Source organism: Emydura macquarii, unplaced genomic scaffold (assembly GCF_026122565.2).
Source record: "Emydura macquarii macquarii isolate MOO-44397 ecotype Brisbane River unplaced genomic scaffold, CSIRO-AGI_Emac_v2 contig_3348, whole genome shotgun sequence".
NCBI lineage: Eukaryota > Metazoa > Chordata > Testudines > Chelidae > Emydura > Emydura macquarii.
The window spans coordinates 8081668-8097844 of NW_027133485.1; the positions used below are offsets into that span (position 1 = coordinate 8081668).

The 16177-nt window shown below is 47.1% G+C and overlaps 1 protein-coding gene and 1 long non-coding RNA gene across 2 annotated transcripts in view; both read left to right on the forward strand.

Annotated features, from left to right (window-relative positions):
- The first annotated feature begins 9832 nt into the window (after window positions 1-9832).
- LOC137143897 (uncharacterized) lies at window positions 9833-10890 on the forward strand. The gene is made up of 2 exons (XR_010917297.1): window positions 9833-9926; window positions 10399-10890. It is a non-coding gene; the product is annotated as an uncharacterized lncRNA (long non-coding RNA).
- A 14-nt stretch (window positions 10891-10904) lies between these two features.
- MAN1C1 (mannosidase alpha class 1C member 1) overlaps window positions 10905-16177 on the forward strand; it is an 87659-nt gene continuing 82386 nt past the window's right edge. The window contains exon 1 of the mRNA XM_067533937.1: window positions 10905-12232. Within this exon, the coding sequence (XP_067390038.1) occupies window positions 11714-12232 (519 nt within the window). The 5' untranslated portion in view covers window positions 10905-11713. The remainder of the gene's footprint in view (window positions 12233-16177) is intronic.

Genomic DNA, 16177 nt, shown 5'->3' on the forward strand with positions numbered 1-16177 from the left:
ACCAGCCATTTGCACCAATGTGCTTCCTTCTACAGCAGTCCCTACACATAGCAATGCCTCTCTGAGCACTGGGGTTCTTCTCTGCTCTCTCAAAACTCATGATCCCAGAACAGCAGTCACTTTATGGACCGAAAAGACAAAAGCCCTAAGTAGGGGAAGGAAATGTATGAAGCGGACGGTGGGCATTCCTTACCTACCTTTACAAGGCGTTAAAGGCTGAGCAGAATTTGCCTTTGGCAAATATGTTCTAGGGCTTGCATTTCTAAGGGTCTCTTCCTATCTATATTTTTGAGAGGCTTCTGGATGCTGCTACTTAGAGTCTGCAAGTGCAGGAGCTACTTACCGCTGATGCAGGTTGTTGAAAGGGCAGCATTGGACAGCCAGACCATGAGCTCTTCTAGTCCAGCATGCATGCTGAATAGTGACCATGTGCCATCTATCTCCACTCAGCCACTGCAGCAGACAATCCAAATGCTGCCCTTGAGGCTTAATTATGGACACCAGAACTCATGTCAAAGTGATAGCTGGAAAAACCCTTTGCTAAACTGCAGCAGACACAAAGCAACAACCTTCCAAGATCAAAGTAGGTGATGTTGCTTTTCCCTTACTAACAGGCTAACGAATTAAAGGATCAATTACACCCTGTCTTCAATGCTAACCAACCCCTGTGAAGAGGTTTAAAGTGCAAGGATTCATGGAATAACACTTGAGCATCAGCCGTCCTGGGTTAAAGTCATACCTGACGTAACATTTAAATCAACGGATTTACACCACAGGTGAATCTGGCCCAATATAACCAGTGTTTCCTTTCTTTTAAAAGGTTCCAAGTGAACCTCAGCTGTTTTATATCTCTCTGAATCCAAAGAGGCATAAAACTTAAGAGGAATATTGATGTGTCTGAACTTCTGAGGAACTGTGATTGCATGGAGCTTTATCAGGAATCTATCAATCTATGATATACATCCTAATAGATACAGCCAGGTATGCATAGTGTGTTTTGTGTTCTGGCTAGAACGCCCTTGATTTTTAAAGAAAGCAAAGGAGGATGCCACGTTGCAGCTTTTTCTTTCTTTTTCTTTTTTTCTGAGCGAGACTGAATCCAACTCTCCTTGTGCATGGTACCTCGTCAGTTTTGATTATAATTCTATGTTTGTAATCTGCTCCAGTTCAGGTTTTCTGTTTTACAGCCTGGCAATCTAGTCTGAGCCTCTTTTTAATCAGTGCACAGCATGCGTGAATGATGCAGCCTAACAGACGACTGTTTTAAAAAATGTGTTCTAATGCACATCAGTTTTAAGCATAGATGTATTCGTGTCTCTTCTCAAGTGTGTGGCCCCCAGTTCTGCTTGTAATATATATAATATAAAATCCCCATCCTTCTAGTTTTATTCAGGTTCTAAAAAGGAAATTGTTTGCAAGCAGGAATCCTTGGAAGTACTGTTCCCCACCCATCATTCTGTTTATAAACTTTGGGTGGAGATGGGAAAGAGAAATGATCCTATGATGTTTAATTGGATACATCTGTCAAGCGATGCAAGCTTTTCTCATTCCATGGGACCTTTTATGTACTGGGTGTGATGTTGCAGCTGGAGATTCCTGCTAGGGAAAAGCGTTTTACTGGTTTATAGCACCTTTCTTTTGTGGATCTCTAAGCACTATGTATTAGCCCCACTTCACAGAGCAGTGAAACGATGGATTCAAGGCCATATATTAAGTCAGTGGCAGCTCTGGGGATAGAATCCTGAAGTCCTGACTCCAGTCTCCTGCTCTAATCATTAGTACATGCTACGGATGGGAACTGGGGAGTATCCCGTTAAACAGTTTATGAGCCCTTTAGTGGCAATTTGTCTTTGTTTAGAACTCTTCCAGAGCAGGAGTGTGTGTATGTAGCTAGGTTCTGTGTATTACAGATCTCTATTAAACAGTTATTTGACCCCACAGTGTGAAGAGCAAAGGACACAACACTACATGATATGAATGTGTAACAACAGTGGATTAAGAGTAACCGGGGCCTGGATGATCCATCAACCTTTTGCCCAGCTTCCCCTCCAATACGCTTTTCCTCCAGCCCAGTATTCCTCCTCAGCCAGCCCTGCCACAGGCTCTTCTTCCTTCCTCAGAGGACTCCTTGAGCTTCTGCCTTCTAGTAGTCCCTTATGCATAGGCTCCTGCAGCAAATTCCGATCTTGGATTTGCACCAGTGTAACTGAGAGCAGCTTTTGGCCCTTGTTTTCTCACTCTCTGTGGTTAACGGATTTAGAACAAGGTTCAATTTGGCCCCTGGGGATTGTGGGGGTAGAAGTTAAGTGTGTGTGGTAGTACTTTATTATACATCTTTCTGTTGCTTTTTCTGCTATATCCCTCCCCTTATGTTCCCTTGGTGAGGCAAGCACACTTATTTTACACACCCACTGAATGCCAAATCAGTGCAGATTATGCTACACTGCCACTTAAACCTGTTTACATGTGTCTAAATATTTGTGTTGCCACTGAGCGTGGCCCCAACACATCCATGAGCATTTGCACCCACTTACTCCTTTCTGTGTTTGTCTGAATTTGTCCCTATATATAATCCTAAAAATCACTGTGCCCACCACTGGAGTTCAGCCACCTCTGGGGTGAAACATGGCAACTGTTCAACATTACTTACCAAGGCTGCCACTGTTCCTAAAAGGAAGTGAAGAATCCCATACCCACCTAAACTATAGAAGGAATTGAGTACAGCTGGCAGAATGTAATTAGCTGAGTTGGAATTTGGCAGCACACTGGAACTGACACCTCTGCAAAAACTAAAAAGTGTTGACTACAAAATAAAAACAACCCCTGCCTTTTGAATATACAGAATTTTATTGTTACTCGTATAAAATAGGATTTTGATACCAGCCTGTGGAGATATGGAAATAAAGAGATTCTTTTTCTCTTATTGCTTTGGCTTATGCTTCACCCTGATCATTTTAAATCTTAAGTAATATCTCTTCTTGATGCTAATGATCTGATACAGGAACTCGCACTCCAGAAATGTGAGTTCCACAGTGTATCCATTTTATTGTATTGGTTAATGTCTGTATAGGGAAAAGGGTAATTCCCTCATTTGGCAATGCAACGCATAGCAAAGAGCTTCAACAACTTTTACACTCCTCTGTAGGGAAAAGAAATGTATTTAGCTGGTGAAACATCTGCCCTGCTCTCCTTATCTGTTCTTTTCCCCTCAGGCACTTCTGGCCTCCCTGAAACAATTTTAAAATTCTGCTTACATTGGAAATCTCTGGTTCGAGTGCTCTTCATACTTCACTCCACAGTATCCGTGCAAAACGTCTGAGGCATTTATCCTGATCAATACTTTGGCCGTTTGAAACCACTAAAAGAAAGAGGCTGCTATCATCTGAGCTGTGAAATTCTCTGGAACCTGTATGTTAATCTTAATATAATTGCCCAAAGGGCACCTGCACTGCCCTGCAGCAGAAGTTTACTGTAAAGTTGACAAATGATTTTAACAGAGCTTTAGTGGTCACCTGAGGACAGCCAGTATATAGCACTGTACCCTGGTATTTTAACAGCAATGTATGTTCTAAATGACTTTTAACTCTTCGGAAGTGCTGCGTTTTCTCTGAGATGTACTCTGGAACGGAAATATTAAGTCATCCCTTTTGATTGCCTCGAGGTGCCTTGATTTCTTTTGGCATATATCCTAGCAGTCTAGTTCAAAGCCATTAAGATTTAAGGCAAATGAGCTTTGCCATTGAAGGGGGAAAAAATCTTTTTCTCTGAAAGAGGGACCTTTTTGCATTGCAAAGGTGCAAGGTCAGTGAAGATGAGTTCTCATTTATGCCTTTCATCCCAGGTCAGGGCAATCCTCAGTACCCCCTTGGGGTATTCAGTGTTCCTTTGCTCCATTCCAGTGGCACAAAGGGACCTTAGAAGGGGCTGAAGTTCTGACCCACTGGCCTTATTGGAATTTCTTCTGAGTTATGTCACTGTGAGATTAAAATCAGGTGCATAGACAATAACACCAACTTCTTAGGGACAGGGTAGGGAGGCTAGATAGCAAGTGTGAAAAAATCGGGACATTTCTTTTTTTGTGGGGGGTATAGTTGCCTATATTAGCCAAATGCCCTAATATTGGGATGGTCCCGATAATATTGGGACGTCTGGTCATCCTAGGACAAGGAGAATAATCCCGGTCCCCCTGAATGGCATTTTGACATTAACTCTAATAGACCCAGATATGACCCAAGGTTTTTAGATTTTATTGTCTCATGCTAGAAAACCAAGACTTCATGTACTGCAAAGTATGTAAGAACTAAGAATTGCCATACTGGGTCAGACCAATGGTCCATCTAGCCCAGTATCCTGTCTTCTAATAGTGGCTAATACCAGGTGCTTCAGAGGGAATGAACAGAATAGGGCAATTATGGAGTGATCGATCCCATTGTTCAGTCCCAATCTCTAGCAGTCAGAGGCTTAAGGACATCCAGGGCATGGGACTGCATCCCTGACCACTTTGGCTAATCGGTATTGATGGACCTATCCTCCATGAACTTACCTAATTATTTTTTTGACCCAGTTATACTTTTGGCCTTCACATCATTCTCTGGCAACGCGTTCCACAGACTGACTTGTGCTGTGTGAAGAAGTACTGTACTTCCTTATGTTTGTTTTAATCCTGCTGCCTATTAATTTAATTGGGTGAACCTTGGCTATTGTTATGTTATATGAGGGGGTAAATAATGCTTCCTTATTCACTTTCTCCACGCCATTCATGATTTTATAGACCTCTCCAACTCTTTCATGTCCATACAGGGACCTGACACCCCCTTTGACTTCAGCTGTAGTTGTGGGTGCTCAATATTTCCAAAAACTCAGACCCAGGGTGTCTCAAGTGGGACACCCCAAAATTATAGCATCCAGATTCACCGCTCGCTTCTAAAAATGTTGGCCTTATTGACAAAGAATCTTGCAGTCTACTGTATTTCTGAGTTAGCATGGAAAAAAAGAAATAATGCCATTTTAATGATTTCCTCCATGCAACTTCCCCTGCTACATATCAGTTTTTGCACAGCTTTAGGATTGTTGTTTTAGATTTTCTCTGACAAGGGACAACTCTGAGCTGTTGCAGCACAGTCTTTCATCATATTTAAGCAAGGCTCCTCTTGTTATGAAAGCTCTTTGTCTGATTTCTACAAAATTCTGGTTTGGGAGAAGTGGAACAGATTTTTATCTCAGCTGTTGAATTACTTTTTTTTTTCTCTTCTGCTTGTGAAATTGATAAGCCCACTCGGGAAAGATGGTGGGGGTTTGTTTGTTTGTTTTTATATTGTACACGTCTCTCTGTTCTGCTAGCAGAAAATTGCAATTAAAATTTTTAGTGAGACTTGTATAGCATATCTTGGATCTGAGTCTAAATTCAGACTAGGGATCTCTTCTATGTACCAAATGTCGAGTGCAGGCATGTTAGCTCTTGATGGTGCTGTGACACTGTCCTCCGGGCAGCCTAGAAATGTAAGTCACTGTTACCTCTCTGCCTTAGCAAGATTGAGCTTTACTGGAGTTTAGACTGAGGTGGCAGCTCCCTGCCACACTAGTCTGTCTGCTTCACCAGCAAACTCCTCAAGACTTTGCCAGTCTAAAGTTAATGCATCAAATATCTATCCAGGTGCCTTCTGCTCTCTCAGTGACTATAAGCTTTCAGGGCTTGTCTTTCTAGTGAAACAGAGTGATCTTTCTCCTTCCCAGTGTGTTCGGATCTCAGTATTGTAGAACTCTTTGGCTGTGGTGTGCATCTGCACCAGCCTGTCTAAATGTGTGGATTTCTTTATCCAATTCCCAAACAGATCAAATTATGGACTCCATTTGAGATAATAGGGGGCTGGACTGGAAGGTCTATATCCCTCATCTAGGCCTCTGTGCAAATATAGCCCTTCTACATTGTGTGGATACAAAAAGGCATATTGGAGCTTTATGAAGGGGAAGATAGCTAAGTGAGTATGGTCCCCTCTGCAGTGGCTGGGATACAGGAGAAAGGGAGCATGAACTGGGAAGAGCGTTGAAGCTGAGGAACAGCGATCCTGCACAGTATGAGCCCCTCAGTTCCCCGCAGGCACTCAGCATCTAGAGGATCAGGCCTCACAAGCTGAACAACAAATTAGGTTAAATGCCAACGTAAAGTGACAGAATTTTTTTAACATTGCACTGAAAAATGTCACCTCTTTCTGTCAGCCATGGTGAGTTTCCTTATAGAGGTAAAGGATTTTTTTTTTTTAAGTGGCAATTCTGCCTGCTCTTTGTCGTTGTTACCTGCAATTAATATCTGCACACTAGGTGTCTGGTTTACAGAGAGTTTGTTGCCCTGTTTTAAGTATATGTTTAAATCTTATATCCCTCCCTTCCAGATGAAACAGGATTGTTTTGACAATACCAACCACAACACAACTAAAATTGTCTGACAGCACTACAACTCCTTTATTCCATCTGCCTTCTATAACCTCTTCTTGCTGTTGTGTCTAGAAATCATAGGTTTAGGAGTTCTAAGACAGAGAGAGGGCTTATTGGCTACAAACCAGAATGATATTGCAGCAAAGAGACATATCCCAACTACTCCTGCAGCTAGGATGGAGGTGCTTCCTAGCGTGAGAGAAAAATTCATTCTTCTTTAAAAGATAGGCTTGAGGCCCTAAAAATAGACTTAATTATCTTGCCAAACTATTTTGCCTTGAGTACTATCAATCACACTGTAGTTTTGCTTTTCCTATAACTGTAGGTATTAAATTTTATTTTTCTTATGGCCGTAAGAGTAATTTACTTTAAATTATTACTTCTAGTCCTGCTAAAAATAAGAATCAGAATCCACCTGGACCCATCTTTACAGTAATTACACTTCTGCCTTATAACTCCTTCAATGCCAATTTTTCAAGTTTAGGTAGAATATGCCTTGATTGAATTATAGCTGTGTACAGAGACTGAGTTCTCTGTGTTTTTACATGTGCTAAATTGTTTTAGAAATGTAATTAAACACTTACCTTGAAGGCAGTGCTCTGTCTTGAAAAACAGAAACAAAAACCCACATATCTTAATGTAACCTAATTTTTTTTTTTAAAAAAGAACCTTTCAACTTCTCTTGTGTTATTTTTGTGTAAAATGGAGGACTAAGCAAGTCACATCAGTTTTGTGTTGCAGATCCGTGTTTTATTGCCCTTTCTGATGTTCCCAAATCATTTTATCCAGCAAGGTTGTCCAACCTTGCCAGCTGAAGGGGCAGATGTAGAAAGACCAGTAGGCCACAATTGCTATATGAGGGTACTTTCTGCTGGTTCATTCCCTTTGCAGCATTCAGGCTGCAACAAAGGGAGGGGAAACCATCCACAAGTGCCTTGCTGGGGATGCTCTCAGGGTAGAGGACACTGGGTTTAGAGCTGGCATAGACAACTCTGACACTTCCCAGCCCCAAAGGGTGTTTAGTGCAGGGAGGAGATGTGGCTGGAGTACACAGGAGCTCTGACTATTCCCTGCTGGTGCATGGTCTATAGGGGACTGTTGCCAATGTAAGGGGTCTATTAGCCCCTTACTGAAACTTAATGGGTCTTTTTGGTTGGCATCTCTTGAGTAAGCAGGACCCTGAAGCAGACACAGCCCCCAGGGCCAGTGGGGAGAGGCCAACTCAGGTCAGCCTGATTGCCAGGGCAGGCAGGCCAATGAGGGAGCCAGGAAGGTGGGGGGAGCACATGCCTTCTGTGTGAGCCGGAGCTGCCTGCCTGGGCATGCCTGAGCAGACCAGGGCAGAGCTAAGGACAAAGCAGCCAGCAGCTGGGAGGCCAGAAGAGGAGCACAGAAAGCTGAACTGAGCTGACCCTCAGCAGCAGAACCAGAGGGTCATCCCAGAGAGCAGAGCCGAGCCAAGCAGAGCACAGATGCACTGAAGCAGACGCTGGGGCTGGAGCCATCTGGAGCTAGGTGCGGAGGCCAGAGAAGGAGCCCAGGGAGCTGAGCTGAGCTGGCCCACAGCAGCAGATCCAGAGGGACATCCCAGAGAGTGGAGCTAAGCAGCACCGAGCTTCTACGAGTTTATCCCGGTCTCCAGAATAGCAATAATATTTACCTATCTCAGCAGGGTGTAGAGTGAATGCATTAATGTTTGCATGGTCCTTTGAAGATAAAAATGGTTTAATAGGAATTTAAAAAACAAAACACAACATCAAAAGTTTGGAAGGGATATAAGCCCCTGTGCTTCAAGATATAAGCCAACCTCTAACTGATGGAAGTTAGGAAGAATCTTTCTCTAGAGGCAGTTTATTCCATAACATTTAATGGCGGAGTTTCATGCATATTTCTGTGAACCATCTACTACTGTCTATTGTCATAAACAGGACTTTGGATTAGATGGACCATTGCTGTGATCCAGTGTGGGAATGTCCATGTTCCAATGTATTTAGAAATATACAAGAGCTCAAATTGCTAGTTTTTTTGCTGTTTTTGAAAGATGAAGATGAGGAATCCAAAGCTACAAAGTTCCCTCTCTGTTCCATCTCTGCAGGCCGCTTTGATCATGATTAAACATTGTGTGTTGGGTCATTCCTTTCTTAGTCTCCATGGGGGCAGGTCAGCCCATGATAAACTATGGTGTTAAGGAACCAACTGTTGTCATGGGGGCAAGGGTAGATGATTCATGCAGGGACCTTCTGACATCTTTCCATCACCACTTGGACTGGGACAGAGCCACATAGGAGTCACTTAAGACAGAGCTCTGCAGGGACTTCTTATCTCCATAGACACTGCTCAGACCAGAATATTGCATCTTAAGAGCTGCCACCGTCCCCTGGGGCCACTCTGAGTAGGATGAAGCATTGCGTGCTTGGTGGGTCCATCCCCTCAGGCACTCAGAGCTGGATGCAGTGATGGGTGCCGGGTGCGCAAGGTGAGATAGAGACCAGGCTGAGAGAAAGTGTTACAGGTTGAAAGATGTCTTCCTCCTAAGGTACACTCAGGGCAGGATGGATACTGGGACAGGCCATCCCTATGATGGTGGGATGGAATGTTGCATGATGGAAGATTCTGCTTGGTACAGGGCGGGTAAAACCGATTGCTGGGAGCTACTGTGCTTGGGGTGGAGTGGAGCATTACATGCGGAAGGTCCTATCCCCGCAGGGCATTTAAGATGGGATGGTATGCTGCATGCTGGGAATTGCTGTGGGTAGGATGGAGCATTGCATGTTGGGAGCTGCCCAGCCCATTGGCATGAGTCATGTGTTGCATGCTTTGAGGCACTAAAGGGGGAGTGGTGTGTTGCATGATGGGTAGTGCCATGCCCTGAGGTGGTGGAGGCAGGACAAAACATTGCATGGTCATGGAGGCACAGGTACATCCTGCCAGCCCTGGGCTTCCTTGGATCTTCACTCATTCCCTCAGCTCACTTGGAGTGAGCTTCATGTAAGGTAGCTGAGGCATCTCAGCCAATCAGAATGGAGTTGGGGCACTTTAACAGCCAATGGCATGCCTGCTTGGGCAATAGCCTCGCCTCCAGCTCGAGCCGGGCTCTGTGGTAAACAACGGGGCGGTCCTACCCGCCTGCCTGACGCATAGAGTAGCCAATAGGCAGGGCAGATTCAACCAAAGCACCAATGACAAGTGGAGGGAGGTGAGTGGGGCGGAGCTACTCTGTGCCGTTAGTAGAACGTTTGGCTGCGATTGGCCCGCGACACCTCCTCCCACTCCTCTAGTGACGGTTGAGCTGGCGCGGCGACCATTGAGCCGAGGGGGCGCGGTCTGAGGCGGGAGGGGGCGGGGCCTGTGCAGGGGGCGGGGCCAAGTGGAGAGCTGTCGCAGTGAGAGGGGAGCCGTGGTGGAGGCAGCCGGAGCAGCGGCAGCTGCAGCCGGCGCGTGTGTAGAGGTGGGGACGGCTGCAGCCTGGCAGGCGCTTGGCGAGGGAGGCTGAGGTTAGAGGCTTTAGGCTCATGAAATGCAATTGCACTGAGGCATTTAACCTCTGGTCGTTTGGTGGCCGGAGAAGCCGGGGCGGGAAGAGGTCTGTCCCCCACCCTCCCCCCGGGAGAATGTCGTTACCAGCCCGCCTTTCTCCTCCTCGTTTAACGGGCACTGAAGTGCACGGGGCGCCGCCAAGGGTGTAGACCGACCCCCTCCCCCCCCCTCCATTCTCCCTCAGCTCTGAGCCGCACCGGCAGCCGCGAGCGCTGAGGCGGCGCTGCGGTTGCGGAGCCGTTGGCGGACCCCGGCGTTCGGGCGCGTGAGGCGGGGTGGGCGAGTGGGGAGCGCGGGACCGGCCGCCCGGCGGGGTTGTCTTTGTGGAGGCAGAGACGAGCTGCGGAGGGGAGGGAGGGAGGGCTGCTTTTAAAAAACCCGGCTTGGCTTGCCCCGATCTGAAAGTTGTGCCTCTCTCTCTCTCTCTAGGGCAGAAAAGAAAACGACCGGGGGGAGGGGAAAAGTGAGGATGAAATTTACCAGGCAGGGGAAATTAACGAGGGTGGCTTTAGGAAAAACAAGCTCTATAGTTTCCTGAGGAGACTTGATCGGAGGAAAGACTTCTGGATGGAGTGCAGCCTGCAGCCCATCGCCCACCGTCAGAGAGCGAAGGCAGTTCCCGGGGAGACTGCTTAAAAGGAGGGGAGCAGCCCCTCCCTGTTCGCCTGCTCTTTGGGTGCTCCTCTTCCTGTGTTTTGTCTCGGTTCCTTCTCGGGCTGTGGAGGAGGCTGTGAATGTCCTGCTTTCCGCTCCCAGAAGCGCTCGAAAGGATGTGAAAGCTCCAGGATCCAGGGAGGTGGTGCAGAGCCAGGACCCGCTCACACATCACCGAGGATTGATGGCAAGCCCGGAAAGAAGGGACACGAGCTAAAGTGGATGGGAGAGGGGACTTGAAGCGGCTGCTGGCTGGGGGGGGGGGGAGGGATGGGGGGAGGGTGTGTGTGTGGGGGGGTGTGCAGACGCACTCCGGGACAAAGGCAAAGAGCATGCTGCATGCAACAGCATTTCCGCGTGCTGAATGAGCCGCTGAGCCTCTCCGGCAGAAATGCTGCAGCGTGAATCCACCTCCTTCTACAGAGCAGGGATCGCCCCTTTCCGGACTCCGGTCTAGTTCCTGAGCCAGCTTGAAACCAGCCCCCCGGGCTGAGCGAGCCACCCAGAGCGGCTGGTCTGCTGCCGTGCGAACGAGCTCCCCATCCCCGCACTCCGCAGCCGCCGTGCTCCAGCGGGCTGGGTTTACCGGCGCCTTCCTGCCCGAAGAGGGGACGCTGAATCGCTGCCCAGCGCCCTGCAGACGCCTCGTGCGCGGGAAAGGGAAGGGGCCTGCCGGCCGGCAGCCGAGCATCCCAGCCCAGCCTGCTGCCAACTCCGCTCCTTCGCCTCCGGGCAACGTTCCCTGCTCCGGGAGCCTGGCGGCGGCAGAGCCCAAGCGATGGGCGTGTGAAGCTCCGTCCCCGGGCAGCCCCCTTGTGCCCAGACTGATCCACGTGTCAGCCCTTCTCGCCGCCGGCCCGGGAGAGCGGAGAGCCCCCGGGCAGAGCAGGGGCAAGTGCCCAATCCTCTACACCCGCTGCAGCCAGAGTTGACATTGCTGGACCCCCCTCCGGGGCCCCTCTCCCGTGTCTGCCGGGCACCCCCCGCTGCCTGCAGCGGCTCCACAGCAGCCTCCCGCCCCGAGCTGGTGCTCGCCGCCACCCCTCCCCAGTGAGCCGGTGCCCGGGGCGCCCCCTCCCCGGCCGTGCCCATGCTGCTGCTGCGGAAGCTGCCGGGCTGGCCGGGGGCGCTGGGGCTGCGGCTGCCGCAGAAGTTCCTCTTCCTGCTCTTCCTCTCGGGCCTGCTCACCCTCTGCTTCGGGGCCCTCTTCCTGCTGCCCGACTCCTCCCGCTTCAAGCGCCTTTTCCTGCCCCGCCGCGCCGCCGCCGGGGACCCCGACCTGCCCCGCAGTCCCCCGGCCGCCGCCGAGCCCCGCCATGCCAGCCCCGCCGCCCCCCGCCGCCTGCGGGACAAACTCCGCGCCGCCCCCCGGCTGGGCGCCCCCCTGGCCCACACAGCCGCCTCCGCCGGGGGCAGCAAGCAGCAGGTGCAGCCCGGGGAAGGGGGCGCCGAGGCGGGTACGGACGCGGCCCCCGCCGCTCCCCGCCAGACCCGAGCCCCGTTCCGCTTCGACTACGAGAAATTCCACAGGAACCTTCGCCACCCGGTGCTGGGGAGACAGGGCGGCGAGGAGCCCGAGACCCGCGCCCGCAGGCTGAAGATCAAAGAGGTAAAGGCTCCCCGGTTGCTCCTCATCTCTTCATGCTTCCTCGGCTCCCCTCTCCTCCTTGCCTTCCTGCCCTTTTCCATCGCCGGGCATCCCTTTAGGCGTCCTCAGTTACTCCTCATCTCTCCCGTTAGCCCCCATTTCTCCCACCCTGGTCCACTGCATTTCTCTAGCTAGGCCTCTTCCACCTCCACTGTCCGTCCCCTCATTGACTCCTTCCATGTCTTTCCTCAATTATTCCACCAGCCCACTGCAGGTATCCCTGTCTCCTCTCTGTTATTATTTGTGTTATCATAGCCCTAGGCACTCTAGTGCCTAGCCTCTCCATATGCTCCCTTTAGATCACCCGGTTCTGTCTTTTCTATCCTTATCCTTGCCACTTCTCTCCCTATCTCCAAGGTTAGGGCATAATCATGGTGCCCCTTGAAATGGGGGTGTCTTTTCACCCTGTCTCCAAAGGCATGTATACTTATAATGTGACAGAAGGCACATGCTCTGCATTCCTACACACTCAACAGAGGAAATGTGTTCTGGTAGACTAACGGTGTGACTGGAAGCAATTTATGCAAAGGGAAATTTCAGATTGGCTCTTCGGAAAAACTTCCTAACTGTAGGGTATATAACATTGTGGAATAGACTCCTCGGGGAAATAGTGGAAACCTGGTGACTTACGATATTTAGAACATGGTGTGGATAAAGCCCTCAAAAATGATCAAACTTGCACTAGTCTATGGGGTGGACTTGATGTGACTTAATAGGTCTTTCCCTCCCGCAGATTCCAAGGTCCTCTGCATCTGTAAATCACTTTGGCAGCTAGTTTAGGGAAGCAGCGGTTCAGGACTTTTTATCTGGAAACAATGGCCCAAATTCTGGCCTCAGTGTAGACCCATAAAGTCTTGGTGATCAGCAGGGTTACATGGATGTAAAACCGAGGATAGAATTTGGCTCAATGCCTACAGTTTGTGCATAAAGCCTGGCTGCCTCGCAAACATTGCAGTGTAATCTGTGACCTAGTTAACAAAGAGCTATAGAATCAATGTCATAGATTTTATTTATCATGTCTTTTGCCATGACTGATAACAAACTTGAAACGAATCTTAATACATCAAAAATGCCGATAAATAAAACATATATTTAGTGATACAGAATATTAATTTCCTGGGCTTGTTCCTTATAAAGCTGTAAGCATTCAGCATGTACTTATGCAGCCTCAAATTGAACAGAGAGGGAAATGAAAGGATAATGGGATAATACCAAGGTTGACAAGCCCTTGATGCAACCTACCTTTTAAAAATATACTTTTTTTTTTAAGCTCTCCTTTTGGTTCTGAGACTGCTGTCCTCAAAACAAAGGCTGCAGTACTGGTAAAATTCCAACTTCTCTGCCAGGCAACCAGACACAACACACCCACCCAGAGGTGCTAGGTTTCTTTATGATCCCTGGCATGATTGAACCATCCTTTCACTCTACCTGCCTGCTGCACTATTGTTAGCCAGTAGGGTATCAAAACATACCATTATCTTGTTCTCCCTTGCACTTGGAGTTAAGGATTCATGTATATTTTGATACCTTGTAGGTTCCCAGTGCTAGAGTACATTAGGACAATATGCTGCACACATGCAAAGCTAGTATCAGTCTTTAAAAAAAAAAAAATCAAATGTGGCACTAGACCATTTATCTGCGTTTAATTTTTAATACAGGATTAATATTTAGCAGCCTGAACATTCAGACCTGAGCACTTAGAATGCATTCAGAATTAGTGTAGGATTCCCAGGTTAGGTTTTCCGACGGGTCAAAATTCATAAATACTAGTTTCATGCCTAAGAATATTTTGAACAACAGGGTACTTAAATAGTGAAATGTGCTTGAACTCATTTTTCCCCTCTGTCCAAAAATAGATCTAGAAGACAAAAGTGAATATACAAAAACAGGAAGGGGATATCTTCTTAACAAGTCAATGGAATAATTGTGTTTATTTTCAATAGAAAGACACGAGGAAGGAAATGAAGAGAGGGGAGAAGATAAAAAATAATAGATAAGGAGAGTAGAAAGAGTAGTTGCTGGTTTCCTCTTTGCCATTTGTCATGACACAGCATTTAGATAGTCAAAATACATTTCATTTGTACATTTCATGTAAATTTGGGGTATGGATGAGTGATGATAACAATGGCATTCTGTAGGGATGAACTGTCAAATTACTACACCTTCAGATGTATATGTTAGCTACAGGATCCTGGATATGACTGAGACATCATCTCTGGTCCTTGATGATGTCCTAGTTCCCCCTCTTTCTTCCAGAATTTCAAGCTATGCAATTTGCTAAAATCTGCTCCAGATTGTTCTGGTGTTAAAGGCTATTTTCCCCTAGCTTGTTCTTACAGTGCACTAGGTGTAGTCTCCAGAACACAGATAGGATGGGTATGAACAGGGCTTAACATTTTTTTTGGACATTGATGAGTCAGAGGCCATGTGAAAGATGGGAGAAAGAATTGGGACATCATCAAGGACCAGAGATGATGGCTTAGTCAAATCCAGGACCTTCTCTTTCCTAGCAGTTGGAGGAAAGGGTGGAAGGCCTATTAGGTACTATTCTTGGAACTCTGCTGGGGGCTCCATCTTCTGTTACCCTTTTTTCAAGGTCTGATAAATTGAAATCTGCTTATCCTTCAGCCTACTCTGGCTGCTGGCAATTAGATTTCTCTCCTTCCTCATCCTCCTTCAGACCCTCTTGACAGTTGGGTGTATACCCAGCTTCTTGGCTGATTGTACATGCTACTCTAGTCTTTCCAGCCTCTTCCCACTATAAATATACTGCTGCACCCAGGGTAAAACTGCCCAGATTGGTGTCATTTTAACTGTGCTGCTGTTTGGGAAAGCTCTGAGCAGCAGCTGGGGCACTGAAGCTGTTTGCAGATTCAGGAGTCACACCAGAGGTGAATCTGGCTCACTGTCTTGTGTTATTTGAATCACGTGCACAGTGTATCTTATTTGCTGATGTTTTGACTCTCAGATTGGAATAAGATGTAGACTGCTGTTTGCATTACTGATTAGAAGAAGTAATTGGGGTACTGCAGTGAATTTAGTTGGCTAGCATATTTTTTTCCCCAATGAACGCAAAGTAAGTAACCTTTAGTATAGTGTTATAGTGGTTCTAATTTCTTTTTTTAATCCTTAAGTCAGTAAGCAGTTTCTTTCTTCAAAAAGGAAGCATCTGTACTGCACAGGCTTTTTACTGCAAAAGGTCATTGTCATCTAGAGAATTGCCAAAGATGTACTGCTGTGTGTTACTTTTGACAGTTGAGTACAACAGGAGTTCTGACCTTTGGAGAAAATTGCAATAAAACCAAATCATAGCGTCCCAGTGCTACAGGTTAAGAAATCTAAAGGGCCTGGAATAATTCATCTTCTTAACTGAGCTCTGAAAAACATGAGTTGTATAATTGATCAATCATACATGGTTTCAGGGAATAGTTAATTTTTAACATGTGCCAAATTCTGATTAACCACATTTTGATTTTTGAACATTATAGTTCAGAAAGTGACTGTAAAAACCAAGCACTGTGGGATACCATATTTTTTTTCTCTCTCAGCGATTTTCAGATCAAATTGCCTCAATTACAAGTCAAAATGATTTCCCTCCCCACCCCCAAAGCTGGAATCACTGAAAATTCAGCCTGAGATCTGGAAAAATCAAGCTGTGTGGTTTCTGCCTCTTGCATTATAAAGATTTTTGCCGTTAGAGCTTAGCTGATAGTCTTACTGATCATGCATGAGGCAAAATAGAATGCAGCTTGCTCTCCTGTTGCTGTGGGTCTAATGAGAGGGAACTTGGTGAGGATTGAGACCAGTGGAAAAGATACATTACCCTGAAGTGTCTTCAACCCAGCCAAAGCTCAATGTGCTAGTTAATGCTTGAGAATAGCTAAGAATAGCTGACTAAAATCTGGC